The 23,109-nt window shown below is 37.5% G+C and overlaps 1 protein-coding gene across 4 annotated transcripts in view; it reads left to right on the forward strand.

The window, feature by feature from the left end:
- Positions 1-23,109, forward strand: part of LOC134312289 (protein phosphatase 3 catalytic subunit alpha) — a 163,248-nt gene that overhangs the window by 96,873 nt on the left and 43,266 nt on the right. For all 4 annotated transcript variants that reach the window (XM_062994120.1, XM_062994122.1, XM_062994121.1 and 1 more), the window contains exons 3-5: positions 14,833-14,957; positions 17,076-17,187; positions 18,881-19,026. In XM_062994120.1, coding sequence (XP_062850190.1) covers positions 14,833-14,957; positions 17,076-17,187; positions 18,881-19,026 — 383 coding nt within the window. The remainder of the gene's footprint in view (positions 1-14,832; positions 14,958-17,075; positions 17,188-18,880; positions 19,027-23,109) is intronic.

Here is a 23,109-nt window from a genome sequence, read left to right on the forward strand (position 1 = left end):
CTATAACAGGAGTCATTGTTTTTGTCACAGATTTATCTTCACTGTTAGCCCTATTTTTAAGTTGGACAGGTTGAAAACCCCTGTTAAAGATTTTTTTACAGGCTTGTTAGCAATGCCACCTAAAAAGCTCCCAGCCAATTTTATGAATAAATGGCCACATCCACCTTGCTACTAGGACACGTATCTAATCTAAGAAATTTGTTGATGGTAGTGACACTATCCATCACCGCTGCATCTTGGGCACAGAGTCTATTGTCAAACCATAGACGTTTCCAACACTTGTACTAAATATTAAATACAGTGTTAAAATAGTACCGAAACCATTGTTCTGGCTAATTTAGCACGCTGTTTAGTATTGTTAGTACACACCTTGGCCCTGCACTGGTAGCATGTAGGTAGTAAGTGGAGTTGTGTAATGTGCTTCGCCTACGCAGTGGCCCACTGATGGAGGTGTAGTCGCAGAGATCACTCCACCATCACTCAATACAGCTCGCTCCTACTCACTCAGCTCATCAAGGACCCGATCGTGACTATCTCTCTCTTTCACTGATTATACAGTATGTGTGAGCATGTTAGAAATACAAAATGTCCTTGCTAGTGGCTTTACTGCTTGGTTTTATATAAATAATAATGCATTTCTGCTTTACTAGCAAAAAAAAAATTATATTTTCAATAATAGTATTGCAACAATTATAGCATTCTATCCTAGTTAATACAATAAATATTAAGCCACCCTTGGGAAAAGATGAAATATACATCTAAATAGCTTTTTTTTATTCTGCACGTATTCTTAATTTATTCCTAATGGATAGTGTTAGGGTGTGCAAAGGTTTCACCCATTTTTAAATCTCATGTGTTGTTGGTTTGCTTGAGGAACATGCTCCACTTGCTTGATTTAGCATGCTACATTTTATGGTGTAATGCAATTTGGAGTAGCCGGTCTATATTGTGCATGTTTTGTTTTGAAAGCCAAGTGGACCAACATACACCAACACCTGGTCAGGTGATTATTTCACCCCCTCAGTGAGAAACAAAGGAATTAACTTCTCTGCCAGTTGTATCCAATTACCCGATTACATTACGCTTCCTCTCTACTGATGCTGATCTCCACTGCTGATTGAGGAGAGCGAGACTGACATGTGCAGTAGCCCACTGCATCTTTTCACCTGCACGAGGCGAGTTCATATGCAGATCAGCCTTGTGTATGGAGAGACACACCCAGATAAACACATTATCTCTCGACTCTGTGCAGGCGCCAACAACTAGCCAGCAGAGGTCGTAATTGCCTCAGTTATGAGGTCCCGTCCGGCTCCCACCTGTATGAACAACAAGCCAATCGTTGTTCATGTAGCCGCCCAGCCCAGCCGATTGGCAGAGCTGAGTTTCGAACCGATGAGTTTGAAATGTCAGCTCTGGTGTGCTAGCATGTTTTACCGCTGCACCACCTGAACTACGGTCACCTAGATTTTTAAACAAAAATTGTACGTTGAGTTTTTAATTAAAATTCCTGACACTTCCTACTAATTGATACTCTTATCCCAAGTTATATTTTGTTTGCTGTGGATTTTCCGAAACTAAGAATTAAGACCTCCTTTGATGGCCATGTTTTGTAGTAATAACCAGATGTTCCAAAGTACAACATCCTGCCTAATGGTCTGTAAAGGTTCTAAATTATTTAGAGGTAATGTTCCATTTGTATTATCCCTTTCACTTTGATGCACCAGTTCTACTAAAAGCAAAACAGCCCCAAAGCCTATTACTACAAACAACATACTTGCAGTGATGGATTGCTGCCATGCCTAGGGTATTGTGCCTTCCACCCAGTGTTTCCCAGTGGAACCAGATCCGCCACCGCCATGACCAGAATACCGCGGCTAATGAAAATGAAATGAAAGGAACCGCATACTTGACAAGATGCCTGTAAATCACACCAGGCTCTGGAATTCAGGGTTCAAATCCCTAGTGGTCCCAACAGCCAGTTGGGCATCTACATACAGCCATGATTTTCTTTGCGTTGTTTGGGGGATTGCTGAGGCACCGTGATGTATTGATGTCCTGTCTTGGATGTGTTACTGCATTGATACTTACGAGAACTACAATGTATAGCACTACCAAAAACTATGGACATTTTTTTTAACCAAGCCAAAATAAAAACAATCATCAATTTAAAAAAAAATGTGTCTAAAAGAATGCTTATAGCCACTCAGGTGGCGCAGTGGTAAAACATGCTAGCACACCGGAGCTGGGATTTCAAATACATCGTATTGAATCGAAGCTCTGCCATCCAGCTGGGCTGAGCGGCTGCATAAACAACGATTGGCTGTTGTTCATAGGGTAGGATAAGTCGGATAGGGACCTCATAACTGAACGAATTATGACCTCTGCTGGCTGATTGATGGCTCCTGCACAGAGTTGAGGAATAATGCTGATCAGGGTGTGGCTCTCCGTGCACAAAGCTGATTGGCATATGAACTCGCCTCGTGCAGCGTGTGACAGTCTCGCTCTCCTCAATCAGGGCAGGGGTCAGCTCCAGTGGAGAGGAAGCATAATGCGATTGGGTAAAAAGTGGACGCGCTAAAAATGCTTATAAAAACAAATTTGCTTGACAAGGGCTATAGACTGATTAAAAAAAACTTACCTACCTTTCTTGCCATGAATATAACCGTTGTGTAAACACGGTGTAAAACATCTAAATAAATAAATGTTTCTGCATTGCACCCAGTGATTTGAAGTAAGTCATTGTAATGATTGTGCATTAACCTGAAGAGTGCAGTCAACTGACCCTATTCAATTGAGCATAGAAGTACAAGTCACCAGTTGAAGTTAATTCTAATCATTAATGAGGAATCAGAAGACCATGCATAATGCATGGAAGGAGGTTAACCGCTCAGTTGTTTAGTCATATGTAGGACCCTACTAAATTTAAATGAAAATGTGCTTAATTTCACGGACCTTCCCACATTTCACGGCAGTTAAATAACACTCTATTCTAAATGATAGAATAAATGGAAGCTACAATACACAGCACAGCTACCTTAATGAATATGTACATTTTTGACCGTGTTTAGAGACCCCCCCCTTCCCCAGTGTCCACATAATCAGTTATGAGTTTTCAGTTAACAGTTATCTCAGTTGCCCAAGTATGTCGTGTTTTTAGCTACTTTACACTTCAACATCTTGGATATTTTGTCTAACCGATTGCTAATATAACCGAGTGTCATTGTAGTTTAGAGTTTATAAAGTAGAAAATAAACTGTACATAGACAAATTATTAGGAGAATGATACTTTACTGGCTTGTTCTTTTAAGGCGCAGCACAGACTACATAGAGATGATTACGATTTTTGGTGATTGTGACAGACCCATTTGATCTGAACACAAATGTAGTTTCTGATTGTCTGTATCACATAGAAATTTTGAGAAACATGAGATTAACTTTACTGATTATAACACATTTAAATCGTATACGTGTCATTAGTTCAACTGAGCTAAAAGTGTTTTGCTGCTGATTTTCGTTTCTACTCAACATCTGGTGCATCTCGTATTAGTGTCCAGCAATAGTCAGCCAGCACTGACGGATTCCAGTGGCCTTGGTAACATTTTTCCATTGTGGCAATGTCTTGGTGAAAGCATTCGCCATGCTCATCACTTACTGCACCAAGATTAGGGAAGAAATGCAGGAAATGAATTTTCAGTGACGTTGCACTTCATCACTTTGTAAGCTTGAAGAAGGTTGTCACCCAGCTTGATGAAGTTTGGCGCTCGATAGTTGCAAAAAAAGAATTTTTCAACAACATCCCGGAATGATTTCCAAGTGATTTTCTCAGGTCTCACCACCAGCTCTTTGAACTGATCATTCATGATGTGTCGCATTTGTGGACCAACAGAAATGCCTTCACTAATCATGGTATCAGTTATTCTTGCGAACTCTTCTTGCTTTTTATTTGTTCGTTGCCTTTATAAAATCTTTCATCAGCCCGAGTTTTAAGTGAAGTGAATATCTTTTTTTTTTGGGTCCACAAGTGGTTTATGTGCAATATTGTTCTGCCCTGGGGTCAAATTCTGATGAATTGGCCAGTTATTTTTAGTGTAATATGATTCTTCTTATGACTGTCCCAATTGCAAATGAAGCAGCAATACTTGGTATATCTGAGCTGCAATCCAAGAAGCAGTGCCACTCTAAATCTCCAGCTGTTTCAGTTGTTGTTGCTGTACTTGATGTGTTTCAACAACAGTTCCATGTTCTGGTATGTTTCCTTCATGTGTAAAGCATAGCAACAGGTACTGAAGGATAGACATTGTCACTGTATAACAAGACAGCCTTGAGGCATGAATCAATAAAATGGTACGTGATAGGAAAAATTTGAGGTGATTTTTGTTATCAGCAGCTCAAAATACCTAAGACACACCCAAAAGTGTTCAAGAAACAAAATCTCTGTTGACCAGTGTTATTTTAGTAGTCGACTAATCTGACGATTATTTTTTCGATTAGTCGACTAGTCAACGACTATTTATGTCATACCCTCCATCTCTGCCTTAACATAACAAAACCCTGTTATGTTATTTAAGTTCCAACATCAAATTAAAATAATGACCCATGAAACATGAATTTGAAACTTAAGCTTGATAGTTTAATCAAATATATTTGAAACATTAATACACAATCACAATAAAAAAATTCAATTAAATAAGAAAGCTTTGGACAGCATTAGAAGCTGTTATGTTATGTCACTCTGGAAATCAAAAACACATATAACATGTCGTTGAGAAACATGTGAATGCTGTCTGTGAGGACCTCAGCCATTTGAGGGGTGCATGAACCTCTTCTCTGGTCAAAGTCATCCACACTCCATTGCTTAGTGCTATTAATAGAAAGAGTAAAAGAGAAAGCTGTATTAATTATCACAAACTGAAGGCTATGTATCATAGTTTATTACAAATAGTGTACTGGCTATGCCAACTAAACCACAACAGGTTAAATATCTTAACTGAATTATCTGCTGAGCTAACTAGCTACTATTAAGTGGAGAACGCTTATTATTTAGAATGAATTCTCTCATCGACGTGAGCAAAAAATAACGTTAGGCTATAACGTTGTTATATAACGTTACTCCTAATAAATCACTGATTAACTATTGCACTTAATGCATTAGCTTAGCTATCAAACCTAAAAAATAGCGATCTCTTAGGAAGTTTTCCGACAGGTACTCTAACATTAACAAACATTAGCTACAGTACATTGGTTAAAGAATGAAGCAGTGTAAAAACTTACCTGTCCTGAATAATGCTGGTCATCATGGCTGCAGGTTGCTCGCATTTCAGATGCTCATGGATCACCGTGTTGCTGGCGTGAAACCACAACTCTGCTCTGTAGTGTCTGCATTCAGCTCGTTTCTTTGGTTTATTTTGTCTGAAATGCTCCCATACTTTAGAAAGTTTCGGTCTCTTTATCTTTGCCTCTCTGTCTTCATAAACTCCCCGCTGCGCCATGGAAGCGATGCTGCGCCCCCTGCAGTCCCTTTAGTTCGTTGCAATAATAACGACGCGTCGACAATTACACGTTGACAAATTTTTATAGTCGACGTTATCGATTATGTCGACTAATCGTTGCAGCCCTAGTTGTGAGGCGACAGTGCTACCCACTTAGTTATTCTTAGTTTGCTATTAAATGTGTCCAACATAAGATGCAGGAAAAGACTTGTCAGGTTTGTTAACTGTAGAGAATGTGGCCAAAATAATTTGTTTATACTAAATATGTTTAATCCAGAGGATAATGACACTGTTAATATTGCACTGACTTGATGTAGACCCTCAGGTACACAGAAAAAGCTCATGCCATTGCTACTCCATTCAAAGCTGCACGTGCATGCATACGCATAGTCAGCCAGCAAGAATAATTCAGACCTAAATGCACTTAAACACTGACTCATTCCCCTTCTGTGACCGGTGATGCTCTATTAAGCATTTAACAGCATCCTTGCTCTGTGTTGTGTTAGTTTCCTTATCTGAACTGCAGTGTTGACTTTTGGAGGATTACAGTTCATAACACAATGTTGGCACACTTGCCAGCCAACTCGATCTTTTTTATCTATCTCATTATTTATAAACAGTAATGCAAAAATTCTGGATCTGTGACAGAAAGTTCTGCTTCCTCATTCCGTACATTTCTCTCTGTGTGTGTGTGTGTGTGTGTGTGTTCACACGTCTAAGCATGCACCGTGTATCATAGTCCTTTTATATTAAATAGTCTCCGAACACAAAAGCAACACACGCTATGGACAATACATCATGCAGAAACTGACCTAGAGGAGTTATATCAGAGTAAATAGGGATCTGTTCATCGCTTGGCTGTTTCCATGCCGATAAGTAAGGTTTCCATAGTGATGGGAGTGCTGCTATGATTGCAGGTGACCACTGTGTTGGTGTAGTTACATTTCTTAAATGCTTACAAGCTCCCGCTGTTACTGTAGCCATGCTACCATGAAACTGGCAGATGTGATTAGTTATTCTAGTTATTTTGAATGTTTTTGTAGCTTTTGCATCATTAAATGCATTGTTGTTTGAAAGGACAAAAATTTTAAAGTCCAGAGGTACATTTGCAACCACGTAGAGATACACAAATCCATTGCACACCCACATACACCCTCGTTCATTTGCTTTCTCTCTCTTAACAAACATGTTTACACACAATGCGGGCGATAAAATTGAATGAATACAGCGGAAAAGTGAAACCCTCTGGGAACCCCATGGCAGAGTAGGTCCTTAGCACCTTCAAGCTACTTTTGTGTGGATAAAGAGATCCTGGTATTTGAGGGTAGTGACAAGATGAAGCTGCAAGGATCCAACACAGTGCTTTGACTCCTACACCTAGACAGGATGTTGGAGAGCCACGCTCCAATCAATCAGCTGGTCAAGACATGCTCTGGGAAAACCCAGATGTGTGCTTTTAGGACACCCAGGTTCCTACCCGGTAGCACTATGCCACCAAGAAAGTACCATGAAGGATATACAATGTATAACACATAAAGACCTTCAGCTGGGGGAATATCCATCCGTTACACCATCCACAGTCAAATTCCAATCCACAAAGACCTGTAACTCTCTGCACAATCTACGTTCCCCCAGACTACCATTTAACTGCAAGCAATATAATAAATTAACTGCCCACCCTGTTCATTCCCATGAGAAATTTAAATTGCTGCAACTCTCTCTGGGAGAGCAACAAAACTAACAAAAAAGGGGAAAATAACAGAAGACATAATAATACCAGAAATCTGTGTTTATCTAATGATGTATCCAGAACACCAAACATGCCAATTGTGCATCTTTCCCTTAGCAATAAAGCTTGTAAGAATTAACTGTCCAACTCTTAAACCTGCAAGCCGAAAACCTTATCTAGAAGGAATTCTGTAGGACCTACTGAAATGGCTCCACCTGAGAAAATACTGGACTTCTTAGCAAACTTCAACCTAATGCCTAGTTCACACGACACGATTTTTGCCCTGATTTTTGCTCGCCAACTGGTTGCCGTTAGATTTGCCGGCTCGGGAGCAATTCGGCGTTTGCTTGGCGATCAATCTCGGCTCTCAATCGCTATGTGTGAACCACTGAACAACTCGATCCGAGCGGCTCGCCGAGCCCCAGCTGAAGGTCTTTATGTGTTATACATTGTATATCCTTCATGGAACTTTCTTGGTGGCATAGTGCTACCGGGTTGAGTGTTGGGATTAATCGCTGTAATTCTGGTTAGTTTGCTCTATAGCCTCTGCAGTTCCACTGTATGATAATAATCTGGCATTATGTAGATAATAATGGTTCATGTTGTTCTGCCTCTTGGCGAATGTGATGTCGGTTCTATATCATGTCATGTCAATATCGAGATGTTGAGACCTAAGAGAGATATCTAGCATGTCAAATATCTAGCTCTGAATTGCCCAACTGGCAATGTCGACCTATGAGTGCTATGACGAACAGATGAGAACGCAAAATACGGGGTGAGAGGAAACGCAGGGGAGGGGTTGTAAAAAGGTGGAATAGGGGCATAATATAGTTTATATCAGAATACATTGGTGCACACACAAGTTTTATGGTATTTCTGACCTTAACATTCTCTACAAAACATAACACCAACGTTGCATTGCAAAAATATGTATTAACCTCCAACTCACTATAAAACAATCAATCCCTGCTGTTCGTGTAGCCAAATCAACAATTTTTCCCCATCCAGTCATTTACAATTGCTTATTGCTTTTGTTATCTCTGCAGCATGCACTAATATCACACTGGCCATTAAAATGCGATTTTTACCAGGCCTCTAGCTGTCCGTTTAAATTTGTAAATCCGAGTAAACCTAATTAGCGTGTTTGGAAAGACTGAATCCATAAACCTCTGTTGACCTTCCTTTCCTCCTCCTGTGTGTGTGCTGAGGATGGAGCCACCGGGCAGGAGGGGTAGAGGAAGAGCAAAGAAGAGGTTTATGGATACGGTGAGGTGGGGTGATTCTCAGGACAACCCCTAATGGGAACAGCTGAAAGAAGAAGAATGATAGACTCAATGTATGAGACAATAATAAATGGATTGTTGAGTCCATAAACCTTCTCTTTTGGTCTTCCTCTCCTCCTTAACCCCTAATGGGAACAGCCAAAAGAAGAAGAAGGATAGACTGAATGTATGAGACAATAATAAATGGATTATCATGTATAGGTCTAACACAACTATTATTTGTTGTCTTTTTCTGGTTATGGGGTAAACGTTGGTTAAACGCGTGCTGGGTGCACATAAATGTAATCTGCGCTTTGGAAACCTATTTGAACATGACAGCACATGCAAAACTCCTTACCAGCAGGGAAATAGGTGAGGACAGACCGCATGTAAAGACTACATTTACATAAACGGCATTTGGGAGACACTTTTATCCAGAGTGACTTATAAGTGTGACTGAATACAGTACAAGCAGTTGAAGGTTAGGGGTCTTGTTCAAAGGCCCAGCAGTGGGAACTTAACGATGGTGGGGTTTCTGATCACTAGTCCAGTATTATATTCACTGAGCAGCCCTATTTTTTCTGCTTCACACACGGTCCACCAGCTGTGCATATATGCAGGTATTTACGGTAACCACAGGCATTAATTTAAAATAAAACTGGATAATTGTCCACCTGCATCTATAGAAATTATATGTATTTTAAGTATATATCAAAAGCAGAGCGTGTGTGTGTGTGTGTGCGTGCATGCGTGCGTGCGTGCGTGCGTGCGCGCGCATTATCTCCAGAGACTCTGCACTCAGCTTAATTGCTACCCACTGCAACTTCTTTAATAGATGCTAATTGGACAGTTGTAAAAGACATTTTGACTCTGCTGCTTTGCATGTCTCATATTCACATGTACAGATGTGTATATTTGCAGAATTAAGTAGTTTAAAGCAATGCTATTTTAATCCACATGGCAACATTAGTCATGCTTAGTGGCAGCAGCTGCCCATCAATATTCAGTTTCAGTTCATGCTTGCTTCTAATTAGTCATTTTTTCTTAACTGTCCAGAATGCCGGATTTTTAATTGTAGATTTTCTGCCCACATTATCAGATACACGACATAATACAGATATAGATCAAAAGCTTCAGTTAATGGTTATATTAAACATCAGAATTGAGAAAAAGATTTGTTTTCACTGCAGCCTAATTGAATTCCCCACCACCACCAAAAAACATCCAGTGAATGGCAGATCTCTGGGCAAAATGTCTTTTGGATAAGAGAAAGACCAAATTAAGTTAAGCAGGCAAATTGGTTATTGGGACTTAAATAACTAAATGTAAAAATATGTCTAGTATGTATGAGTAGGTGTTTTGATTTTGTGTGCAGTATATCTCTTATTTATCTTGGTTTGCCCCTGCAGCACCCTTGGGAAAATAAAGTACATCTATCTGTCTGTTTTTAGTTGCAGATAAATGCAGTGCAAATACACTCCAGTCTATTTAAAAACACACAGTATACACTATATGGCCAAAAGTATTTGGACACTTGATCATGAGCATGTTGGGCATGCCATTTTTAAAAGAAATGTAATCTTTCCAGCTCTTTTGAGAAAGCGTCTCATAAGTCTTTAAAGTATGTTTGTGGGAATTTGTGCCCATTTACTTAGAAACGCATTTGTCTGGCTGGGCACTGATGTTGGTCATGAAAGCCTGGACTAATGTCAGATATTATTCTAAAGCTCTTTAGTGAAGCTGAGGTCAGGACTTAAAACCAAGCTTTTCTTCATGTGTTTATACACTGATCAGCCATAACATTTAAACCACCTCCTTGTTTCTACACTCACTGTCCATTTTATCAGCTCCACTTACCATATAGAAGCACTTTGTAGTTCTACAATTACTGACTGTAGTCCATCTGTTTCTCTGCATGCTTTGTTAGCCCCCTTTCCTGCTGTTCTTCAATGGTCAGGACTCTCCCAGGACCACCACAGAGCAGGTATTATTTAGGTGGTGGATCATTCTCAGCACTGCAGTGACACTGACATGGTGGTGGTGTGTTAGTGTGTGTTGTGCTGGTATGAGTGAATAAGACACAGCATCGCTGATGGAGTTTTTAAACACCTCACTGTCACTGCTGGACTGAGAATAGTCCGCCATCCAAAAACTTCCAGCCAACAGCGTCCTTTGACCACTGATAAAGGTCTAGAAGATGACCAACTCAAACAGCAGCAATAGATGAGCGATCGTCTCTGACTTTACATCTACAAGGTGGACCAACAAGGTAGAAGTGTCTAATAGAGTGGACAGTGAGTGGACACGGTATTTAAAAACTCCAGCAGTGCTGCTGTGTCTAATCCACTCATACTAGCACAACACACACTAACACACCACCACCATGTCATTGTCACTGCAGTGCTGAGATTGACCCACCACCTAAATAATACCTGCTCTGTAGTGTTCCTGGGAGAGTCCTGACCATTGAAGAACAGCATGAAAGGGGGCTAACAAAGCATGCAGAGAAACATATGGACTACAGTCAGTAATTGTTAAACTACAAAGTGCTTCTACAGTATATGGTAAGTGAAGCTGATAAAATGGACCTTGATCTTTGTGCACAGGGGCATAGTCATGCTGGAACAAAAAAAAACGGCCATCCTTAAACTTCCCTTGCTGCAAGTGTTGATGCATATACTTTTCTTTTATATAATTGATTTATTACACCTGTTAACAACTGGTCTGGCTAAAACACATGAATCCAAAAATTACTATGTATGTGTGCAGATATACCACTGTTGTATAAAGTAGTTTAAATGCTAATAAGCTTGACTTAGTCGGTGTGAGCAAATGATCAAACAAAGGAAGCTCTAATTATAGAATTCATTCCGCTTCCATGAATAAAAAATAACAGCAAATGGTTAATGGGGCGGCCAGATTGACAGACAAACAAAATGGTATAAACATTAGCAGCAATGAAATCAGCATATTCAGGGCTGTGCTATTAGAACTCTGAAACATTAAATTGAGAGCAGTTAATTTATTGCTGGAACGGTACACAGGAAAACGGAAAATATTGATGAGCTGCTTGGGGATTGGAACAATCATTTTGCAAATAGCATTTGCATTTCAAATGGCCACTGTAACGGAGCTTGCCATGCACAGTATCCATGGAAATAAGGTTCTTACAGAAGCGTTAAGCCACTGGTTGTACTGGGCTGTTCTTGCTTTTAATAGAGAATGTGTTTAGTTATCTGTCAGTTATTGTATGATTGCATTTATTTATTGTATTTATAAACAAAATGGTTAGCTTCAGGTAATCTTCAACTGAAATTACAATAAAATCTTGAAACAAGCATAGACAATTTTTTTTTTATATTTTAGATGATAAAATTGTAGGTGGTCGTTTATTTAAAGGGTTTCTGTATGTAAGATTATTTGAATAATATGTTAAGAAATGTCTGATGAATAATGGTAGTTACCAATATCTCATTGTATTACTAGCAAAGTCTTTAGGGCACTGTACAGATATGTTAGGTGAATTTGTAATTTTAAAGTCTAAAGCCTGCTGTAGTTTTTGCTTAAATTATTTTTATATTTACTGTGTGCATTAAAATGAAACAGAAAAGGTCACTGAGCAGGACATTCTTCTGACTTAGATATTTTAACCTTTTAAAAAGGTGTAGAGAAAGGTGAGTGCATATGAATTGACTTTGTCTCTGTTAAATGTCATTGTATTGCTGTTTCTCTTAGTCAGTAAAAACATTAATAGGAGGACACTGTACTGGTATTAAAGGAGTTTAATGTAGTTTAGAAATAAACAGACTTGATTATGTTTACATAAAAAAAATCCAAAGTGTTTCATGCAACTAAAGAGAAGGCAAGTTCAGAAAGATGTGCATGGTTGCTACAGAAACAGCTTACACATGTTTCCTTTTCATCCTCAAGCCAATTAAATGTGACAACAGCAAAATGTACACATAGTAGTCCGTCAAAAGCCACATGCAGACATAACTAAGCAACCATAACCTTAAAAAAATAATCACATTATTTTTATTATCACTTTGCCATTATTTTTGTTGTTGAAGTGCTTCTTTTCTGTGTTAAATCTGTTAATGATAATAATAATTATTATTATTCGTAGTATTAGTATTATAACTATCATTAATTATCATTATTAATATTATTATTATTGAATAAATACTTTCATAGATAATAATAATTTTTATTGTTAGTCATCATTAATTAGTTTTTTAATAATGATATTAATAATGTTTTACTTTGTAAATAATATTTTTTATTAATGATTTTTTTTAAATTATTTTTTAATTAATAATTATTGTTTTAATAATGGAATGATTATTTCTATTATTACCATTATTATATGGAAAATTAGTAATATTTTATTTATTATATTTTATTGTTTTTATTGTTGTTTTTAATAAAATAAAAATTCTCTGTATTTTGTAAATAAAAACAAGTTTTTATGACAAGAATTTGATGCCTGCAACACTCAAAGAAAGTTGAGGCAACAATATTAAAATGAAAAATTTTAAAATGCAATATTAAAATGAAAAATTTTAATAATATTAAAATGACACCATTTTGAAACATTTCACTATAAACAGGTGAATTGGTAACAGGTGAGGGAATCAAATGGGTTTAAATTGAAGATCCACTAAAGGCTTATTCTTTGTAAGCAATTGTGGGCTCTGGTTCACCACTTTGTACCAAACTTCATGAGAGAATTTTCAGTCAGTTTAAAAAGAACACTTCTCACTGCAATTATGCAAATAAGATATTTTACCATCTACTGTACATAATATTAAAACAATCTTGAGAAATCTCAGTCTATGTAGGGCAAGACCTAAAATTACAATTGAAAGTACACTATCTTTAACCTATCAGATGGCCTTGCAGTAGAGACCATCAAGCTAATATAATAAATATAGCAACATGGCCTCAAGAGAACTTCAGAAAACTGTTGTCACTAAACACATTTTGTCACTGCATCAAAAAATGCAACACAGAGAAAGCCAGACATAAGTTCCATACAGAAACCCCAACAATGACTAAATGCATACCTCCGCATCAACAAAAGAATGGCTTCACTAGAAGTTGTTCACATTTTTGGAATTGCCCAGACAGAGCCCAGAACAGAATCTAATTAAAAATCTTTTGGGTGACCTGAAGAGGGTCACAGGAGATGCCCTCACAAAACATATTCCTCTGAAATTATTCACCTAGGTCTCATTTTTTACATGACAGAAACCTGGCATTGTAACAGTGTCATGTAGACTTTTTATATCCACTGTACATGACACAAACTAGTAGTACACTGGTTTTCATACTTTCACCACTTCAAAAAATACTTTTTTACTTACATTTCTCAGATGGTTCTGTCCAAAGCGACGTACAGTTGTGACTAAATGCAATTTATGTAATCAAGGGTTAAGTTAATTGCTTAGTTGCAATGGCAATGTAGTGGTGATGTGGCTTGAACCAGAGTCACCCCAATCAATAATTCAGTACCTTAACTGCTGAGCTACAAATGCCAATCAATGAGACATTTACTAAATGTTAATGCAATATACTTGACTTTTCCATTGTACAGAACAAGGAAAAGTAAAAAAAAAAAAAAAAAAAAAAAAAAAAGAAAAGCCAAAGCAGGATCCCATATAACAGTTCAACTCGTTACCAATTTCCATTATGACTTATTACTCAGCTGGATACTCTCTGAAAGTGGCTTTCACTGCATTGTTTATTGCATAATGGTGCATCTCACCCAGCGGCACTGATGCATGTATTATTCAATAAACGAGGCCAGGTGACACTCTTTATCTAAAAAGCTGTAGGCACTGGTGGTCACTAACAAGATAGAGGAAAGCTTTCTGTCACTGCATTACTAAATGTTATAGCAGAGCAAGTATCTTTGTTACACAGATGTATACTTCATACTCACTTTTAAAACAGCCTTGTTACTCTGGTATTAAATCAAATCATTTTATAAATATCAGGCAACTTCTATCAGGGGGCATCATTAAGCTCCAAATTTAATTTAACATGCTAGGCTGATTTGTAGGGCGGAGAATCAATTTTCCAGTTCCCAAAGCTTCTTATTCACACTCAGTACAGAGTGTGAATAAAATGTTGCTGTCTACCAAATGCTTTATAAAACCAGTAGTTGATTTCCACACAATAAAAAGCTATTACTTATGTGTTCTTTACTGTTGCAAAAATGAAATAACATATTAATGTAAAATCTTGGGGAAAAAGTTGCCTACATTTTCAGAACTAGTACTGTATGACTGTATTTTGTGTATATTTGTCTAACATTTGTTCTCTTTTTCTCGTCCACATTGTTTTTCAGTTTGTGGTGACATTCATGGACAGTTCTTTGACTTAATGAAGCTGTTTGAGGTGGGAGGATCACCAGCCAACACGCGCTACCTTTTCCTAGGCGACTATGTGGACAGAGGGTATTTCAGTATTGAAGTACGTACTGTGTAAAAATGATATTTATTTTCCTAACTTTAAAGCTTATTACATTTCCTGAATTGTTATTTTTAGGTGGATGTTTTAGGAGTAAATGAAAATATCTATTTATTAGTTTAGCTTTACTCAATTATGTGATATGTTTGTTGTGTCCAGTTACTTTATTTTACTTTAAAATGGCTTTACAAAAATACATGCCAGATTTTTACAGTATAGTTTTATATGCATACGCTTTAAGTCATTATATCACTATATTTCATTATATATTTTTTGCATTCCAAAGCTCAAAATGGCAAGTAGTGCAAACATCCAACAATGTTTGCCTATTAGGTTAAAAAGGTTGATAAAGACCTACACATGATCAAATGATAAAAATAGGGCATGTTTACACAGCTAATGTAAAGAAAACTTTGGCTTGTTTAGATATTAATTATTTTTAAAGAATGGGCTTTAAAAAAGAGCCACAAATAAACTGGCATGGTTAAGTTTACCAGGTCATGTTGTATGAGTTGTAGACAAATTAACATGCATTCAGCAGATGTATATGACTATCAAAAGCACTTAGAATGTATATTTAGTTCTGTAAAAAAGTCATGTTTTAATCATTTAGGAGTTCATACAGATGTCTTTTGCAGATAATCATGTCTCTCTTGGTCAGTGGTGGTTTCCTCCTTGATACCTTCTCATGAACATTTTTAAGTCTCTTTTGTATTCTAGTTATAAACATTGGGTTTAGCTAATGCTGAAGCCATTTACAGTGTTGTAGATTTTAGGATTTAGGGATTGTTGTCTGGGATTATTTGTGACTTACTGAAAGTCTTACCCAAGTCTTAAGTCTTTAGAGTTTTTGCAGAAATTGACTGTCTATTCCTGAGTAGACTCACTACTGTTCCACTTTTCCTTTTCAGTATATTTGGCAAACAGGTTGAGACTTTCCTGTAAATCATCTTGCAAATATGAAATGTGTTTTGTGAATAATTAGTTTCCGCCATTCAAGTGTTTTTTGACTCACCCTGTATATACAGTATGTATGTATAGCAGTGGCGGCTGCTGGTCTTTCAAAGAGGGGAAGCTCATTGTCGGCTTACATCATAAAATTTGTCAATTTATTTATACATAAATTCTGCCCTCCGTTCCTTTTCAAGAAAATGGCCTGAAATGGGTTGCAGTTTGTCCTTCGACTTCACTCGCAAAATCCGCGATGGGACTGAAGCTCCCAGTGATTAAGTGATGGTGTAGAGATCAAAATAGCTGTCAATCAAAACGGGATTCAGCCTTTCGACTGATCCTCCAATCATCTTGCAGAAGCTCAGCGTCCAGACCCGCCCACAGCTCCATTCACCCCCAGAGACGCTCAGCGTCCGGGGGCGGGACAAAATCGTGGCATTTATCCAATGACCGGCGAGTTTCGAAGCAATAAAAAAAAAAACCTTCCATGCAGTCCCATTGAAGTGAATAGACGCTCAGCTTCTGCGGGTAAATGCATTGACGCTACGGGAATGTATGAGAAGTTCGAGTCAGTCGATTTGTGATAATTAGCTGATTCTGAACGAACTCGTCTTCGAGATGAACGTGTTCTAATGCATTTGTAGTCAATGAAATGTTAACACAACTGTACATATTTGACCATTTAATTTTTGACATTTTAGTGGAAGCTGAGCTTCCCTTGCAGTCTTAGAGAAATCACCACTGATGTATAGTAAAAAAAAAAAAAAGATAGATAGATAGATAGATAGATAGATAGATAGATAGATAGATAGATAGATAGATAGATAGATAGATAGATAGATAGATAGATAGAATTATAAGCTCTCTCTGAATTTCACTAGATTGTGGCATAATGTTTGTGTAGAACCTTTAAGGTGATTTTTTTTTATTTCTTTGAGTTTCAGGTCAGCCAAACCTGATTGTTTCAAATTTGATAAATTGCCTTACTTTGTTATTGGGTGATTGAATGAACAAAGGAACAATTCTATTATAACAAAACTATTTGTGTAAAAATATTCTTTTTACCAAATGAAAAATAGTATTTTTTTTACCTAAATTAAAAAGGTTTTTGGTGTATTAAAAAGTCTTTAACAGTACCTTTTGTTGTTTGTTTTTTTTTCTCCTTTTTAGTGTGTGCTGTACTTATGGGCTTTAAAAATTCTTTACCCCAAAACACTCTTTTTGCTGCGCGGGAACCACGAATGTAGACATTTAACAGAGTATTTCACCTTTAAACAGGAATGTAAGTATGGCTGCCACCCACTTTGCCACATAAACACATACAACATTTTAATTGCTGCATTGCCAAGAATTTAACTGAATTTAAACACTGTTTGAGGACAAATAAAAAGAAACTGGCCTTGTTCTACAACCCCAAATCAGAAAAAGTTGGGACAGTATGGGAAATGCAAATAAAATAAAAACAGAGTTTTTTACATTTACTTTGACTTTTATTTGATTGCAGACAGTTTGAACCCAAGATATTTCATGTTTTGTCTGCTCAACTTCATTTCATTTGTTTATATTCCTCCATTCCTGCATTTCAGGCCTGCAACACATTCCAAATAAAGTTGGAACTGAGGCAATTTAGGGCTAGTAATGAGGTGAATAAACTAAAATAATGATGTGATTTCAAAGAGGTGATGTCAACAGGTGATTGTAATCACGGTTTGGTACAAAAGCAGCATCCAGGAGTCTTTGATGAGCAAAGATGATCAGAGGATCTCCAGTTTGTCAACAAATGCGTGACAAAATTATTGAAATGTTTAAAAACAATGTGCATCAAAGAAAGATCGTAAGGGAATAATAATAATAAATTTTATTTATGGACGCCTTTCAAAAAACTCAAGGACACCTTACAATACAAAACATCAGTACATAATTAATTACACTGATTAAGGGTAGACAAGTTTAAAGAAATACATTTTAAGGCATGATTTGAGACTAGGGAATGAATCAATGGTGCGAATGTCAGGAGCGAGAGAGTTCCAGAGATGTGGGGCAGAGTAGCTAAAAGCTCTAGCCCCCATAGTAGACAGACGAACCAAAGGAGTAGTTAATTGGAGGGCAGAAGAAGATCTGAGTGTACGGCAAGGAGTGTAGACATGAAGAAGATCAGAGAGATATGGATTTGCGTATTTCTTCCTCTACAGTGCATAATATCATTAAATGAATCAAGGAATTGGGGGGAATTTCAGTGCATAAAGACCAAGGGCTCAAGCTTAAGCTGAACGCCCGTGATCTTTGATCCCTCAGACGGCACTGCATCAAGAACCGCCACTCAACAATAGATGATATAACCACATGGCTGAGGGATTACTTTGGCAAACCTTTGTCAACCACTACAATACGGAGTTATGGAGTACAAATGGCACTGAAAACTTTACTGTGCAAAAAAGAAGCCTTATGTTACCCATGTCCAGAAGCGGTGTCAACTTCTCTGGGCTCTGAGGCATCTAGGATGGACTAGACAAAACATGAAATATCTCAGGTTTATACTGTCTGCAATGAAATAAAAGTCAATGTAAGAAACTCAGACTGTTTTTTTTTTATTATTTGCATTTTCCTTGCTGTCCCGACCTTTTTCTGACTTGGGGTTGTAGTTACAGACACACACAAACACAGTGTAGAGTAATTATTGAAATTGCTTTACATTTTATGAAGTTTACAGTAAAAAGTTAAAGTGCTTCATGTTTTTATATAGGTTTTTTTTTTTTTTTTACATCTTAGATCTATTGCTTATAAATGGGCAGAATAACAGTGCCCGTCAGAATGAAACTACTGTTTTTTTTCCAGTGTTGGTTTGAAGTGAATGGCCTTTTAAGACCTTCCTCCACTTTTGACCAACACACATGTCCAGTGTATTAATGTATACTGATGTTAGCTTTGTGCTTCCTCCCTGCTGTCTTGTCTCTTCTCGCTTTTATCCCTCACAGGTAAAATTAAGTATTCGGAGCGGGTGTATGATGTATGTATGGATGCCTTCGACTGCCTTCCGTTGGCTGCCCTTATGAACCAGCAGTTCCTGTGCGTGCACGGAGGCCTGTCCCCTGAAATCACAAACCTTGACGACATCAGAAAAGTATGTATGCCATATTGAAGCAATACCCATTAGGCTTATTTAGCAGATTTCAAGTACATTGCTCAAATGAGGCTTGGCAAATGCAATACGTGGGGTGAACTAACCACGGTTCAAAGGTCCTAAGTAGCAGTATGCTAATAGATACTAATGTAGTCCAACACTCAACACGTTCCTGACTGGGATGTGAATACTCATACATGCTAATTTAGGTCGCTGTATTTTAATGGATGGTTGTGTGTATGATTTCAGTCAGTTAATTGAACTAGATATTTAAACACAGCTGGAGTGTTCTTTTACAAATAACTCTAATGGCCGGAGTTTCTCACAACAGTATTACCAGGACCAGTATATATTGAGAAAGTATTACAAACCACATTTCCAGAAAAGTTGGGGCATTTTGTAAAATGCAATAAAAAGATAAATCTGTAGCCGCTCAGCTGGTGCAGCAGTAAAAACACACGCTGGAACCAGAGCTGGGATCTCGAATACATCGTATCGAATCTCAGCTCTGCCTTTCCGGCTGAGGCTGAGCGGCTACATGAACAATGATTGACCTGTTGTCCATGGGCGGGACTAAGCCGGATAGGGTCTTTCTCTCATGACTAATGCAATTACGACCTCTGCTGGCTGATTGATGGCGCCTGCACAGAGATGAGAAAAGAGTGCTCTCAGGGTGTGTCCCTCAGTACACGCAGCTCAGTTGCACTGCACTCGTCAAAGTGTAGGTCATAAGATGCATACGGCACGCTGCCCACGTGTCGGAGGGGGCGTGGGTTAGCTTCGTTCTCCTCAATCAGAGCAGGGATCGGCATTGGTGGAGAGGAAGCATGATGCAATGGGGCAATTGGACGCGCTAAAAGGGAGAAAAGGGGGAGAAGGAAAAAAATCTGTTTTTTTTTTTTGTTTGTTTTTTTGTTTTTTCTTGAATTGTTATTAAACTTTTAATACTACAGAGAAAATATTTCCCATGTTACTGATCATTATAGAATTTAATGTCCGCAACACTTTTAATGTTGGGACGCAGCAAAATTTGAGTGAAAAGTTTATGGAGTATTCAAGTTACAGCATTTTGAAACATTTCACAATTAGCATGTAAATTGGTAACAGATAAGGGAATTAGTATTGAGTATAAAGGACCCAACCTCCCACAGACGCCTTTCCAAAAATCTCTCCAATCATTAAAAAACACATAGCAAAATGAATGGGACAGTAAACCGCACAACAAACTGTTTGAAATTGAACCGAAGGTAGGAAAATCCTATGTTAGATGGACAGTTGTCTAAACCAGACTATGTTTTTACAAGATGCCGAATCGGACTCTCCAAACTGACACATAAGCACCTTTTTACAGGGGAGGTTGCACCAACTTTCCATCTATGCAAAGCTACACTAACAATCAAACACATATTGATGGACTGCCCAGCACTAAACACAGAAAACAATAACAAAACCTGCTTAAGACTACATCATCAGGGACAATACTGAGCTTTTTGACACATTTAAATCTAAACATCTTAGGATGTTGTCTTAGGATGCAACATGTGTACCGCCATATAAATAGCTTTAATGTGCTGATACAGCGTTAAACTCAAACAAACAAACAAATTGGGTATAAAGGAGGATCCTTTCCGTCTCTGTAAGCAAAGAGACCGTGGCTCACCACTTTGTGCCAAACTTTATGAGAGAATTGTCAGTCAGATTAAAAAAAGAAGATCTCTCAACACAAAGTTGTAAATTCTGTACATAATAATATTAAAAATTCAGGGAAACCACAGAAATCTCAGTACTTCTAGGCTAACGCTGGAAACCACTGTCTTCACTTCCAGCTTTTGACTGTTATACATTTAAAAAGGCCATGGTGTAGGTAGGTAAGCAGTCTGCACCTCATTTTATCAATATAAAAGTACACAATTATTCAGCAAGAGAATTACCCTGGTCTAAAAATCATTTAGTTTTTAGTTTATTTTTATTTTTTCTGAATGTGAATCAAATCATTTCAGATGTGACAAAATGGCATATGCTGTCTGTGTTGTACACACCAACAGTTGGACCTGTTTCAGTTTGTTAAACAATGAATTTGAACATCTTGCATACCCCTTTTTCTGACATAGTATTGGTGCACATTCTAATGCTGGAGCTGGTGTTGGGTCAGGCACTCAACAAACCAGTCTGTATAAATGGAAAATCTTTATAAAAATCAAAATTTGTTTTTACCCTTTAATTCGAAATGGCCCTCTGATCCCCCCTTCCCTCATCTTAGAAAAACTGCTTAGTTTACTGTCCCCTCTCCTAAGGTATTGCAAAAGTTAAGAAACAAAAATTGAGACGATAGTTCAGCCTTGGAAATGCAACAAGCAAACAGCACAGAGAGGTTTATCACCTAAATAAGAGCTCATTTCTTAAACAAAATGCAAATCATCCTTACAAATGAGGGTTCGAAATGCATGATTCACACCTTCCTACCACACAAAACCAACAAAATTTCATAATAAGCCTTCACATCACAACAGCACACACACACCCAAGCAGCCATTATCGTCAGACACATAAAGATCAGAAAAAAAGACTGGTAAATCAGCATGATTGCTTTTCCCCCAAAGAAAAGCTGAGTCTGAGTCTGAAATCTGCACATTACACAAACCATGTCAGCAGTGGTCAGAATAAAAGCAGCTGGAACAGTGGGTGGAACTTGTCATAAAGTTAGCACAAATAAAATTCAACTATTATGGGGTCAGATATGATTGGTTAATTTAAAGTCATTTAAAATTGGTCTCATTGAAATACTATTGCTTGGTCCTCTGTTAATTTGTTGCTCTACCAACCATCCCCAACATTCTTTCCATCAACAGCATATGCGGCAAAATTCTGACAGGTACACAAAAAGGCTTCTTAAATTTGACCCTTCACATTCCAGCACAAATTAATAGTCGAGTATTAAGAATTTATTTGCTTAGACTGGTCAAATGATCAGTAGATAAAATAAAATTACAGCTGCTCACATTTAAAATATTATTTTTAGAATATTCTAGATCTTCTCTAAAAGCACAGAGGGCCATGATGTTTCCCCTCTGCCTTAAAATGTTGGCACTGCCAAGAGCTTTCATAATATCCTCCTTTGGATAGTATAAGTTTCTCTACAAATGGTAACTTACAAATAACATCCAGTAGTAATACATTCAGAAGTAGTGTTTTTTTCATAACAGGTGAACAGACACAATATATTTAGCCCATAGGTATTAGTACGGCCCTTCTAAATTCACAGGAAAATGTGCTTAATTTCACAAAGCAAGTTTTTAAAAAAATCACAGATTTCATAACATAATATAACCGAGCATCTTTAGAGTTTGCTGAGCTTATAAAGAAATAAATAAACTGTACATAGTCAAACTATCGGGAGCATAATACTTTACTGGCTTGTTCTTTTGAGCACAGACTACAGAAAGATGATCATGTGTGTAGAGAAACACACTTTTCAATTGACTACGGAATCCCTAAAGGGAAAAAAATTCACTCAAGATGTAAACACATACATCAAACATTATCAGCACACTACAGCACAGAAAAGTCTGTTTTACTAACTTAATTCTGATGTCGTATAATGCTGTATGATTGCTAGGACTGTCTCATATTGCATATTGTGTCTCATATTTCAAACGCTAAGCGTATGAAAAATGTTAAATCACTAAACACAAACCCTTACATTTCGAATTTCATAGCAAATTGCATATTTTAGTGGAAACGGCTCATTTTATGAATTGGGTGGGGTCTTAATTATAAAATATACATATAGCATATATAACATATGCCCATCAATACACAGGCAGCGTATGTGTGGTGATGATCCAGCTTTGCAACACGTTGTTTGAATGTACTGATTGTGTGTATTCAGACAAGATAATTTTGCAAATACCAACCCATCAGCACACCACAGTACAAGTGCCCCTGTTTTTGTGTTTACAGCCATCATTTATATTTACATTTTTGGCATTTAGCTACTTACAAAAGTGCTTCCATAGTGAACATTTTCTTTCTCTAGTTTAAGTAAACACTCCAAGAATGCAAATCTGCTGAAACCCTGTTAGA

This window comes from Trichomycterus rosablanca, chromosome 4, assembly GCF_030014385.1.
Source record: "Trichomycterus rosablanca isolate fTriRos1 chromosome 4, fTriRos1.hap1, whole genome shotgun sequence".
Classification (NCBI taxonomy): Eukaryota; Metazoa; Chordata; class Actinopteri; order Siluriformes; family Trichomycteridae; genus Trichomycterus; species Trichomycterus rosablanca.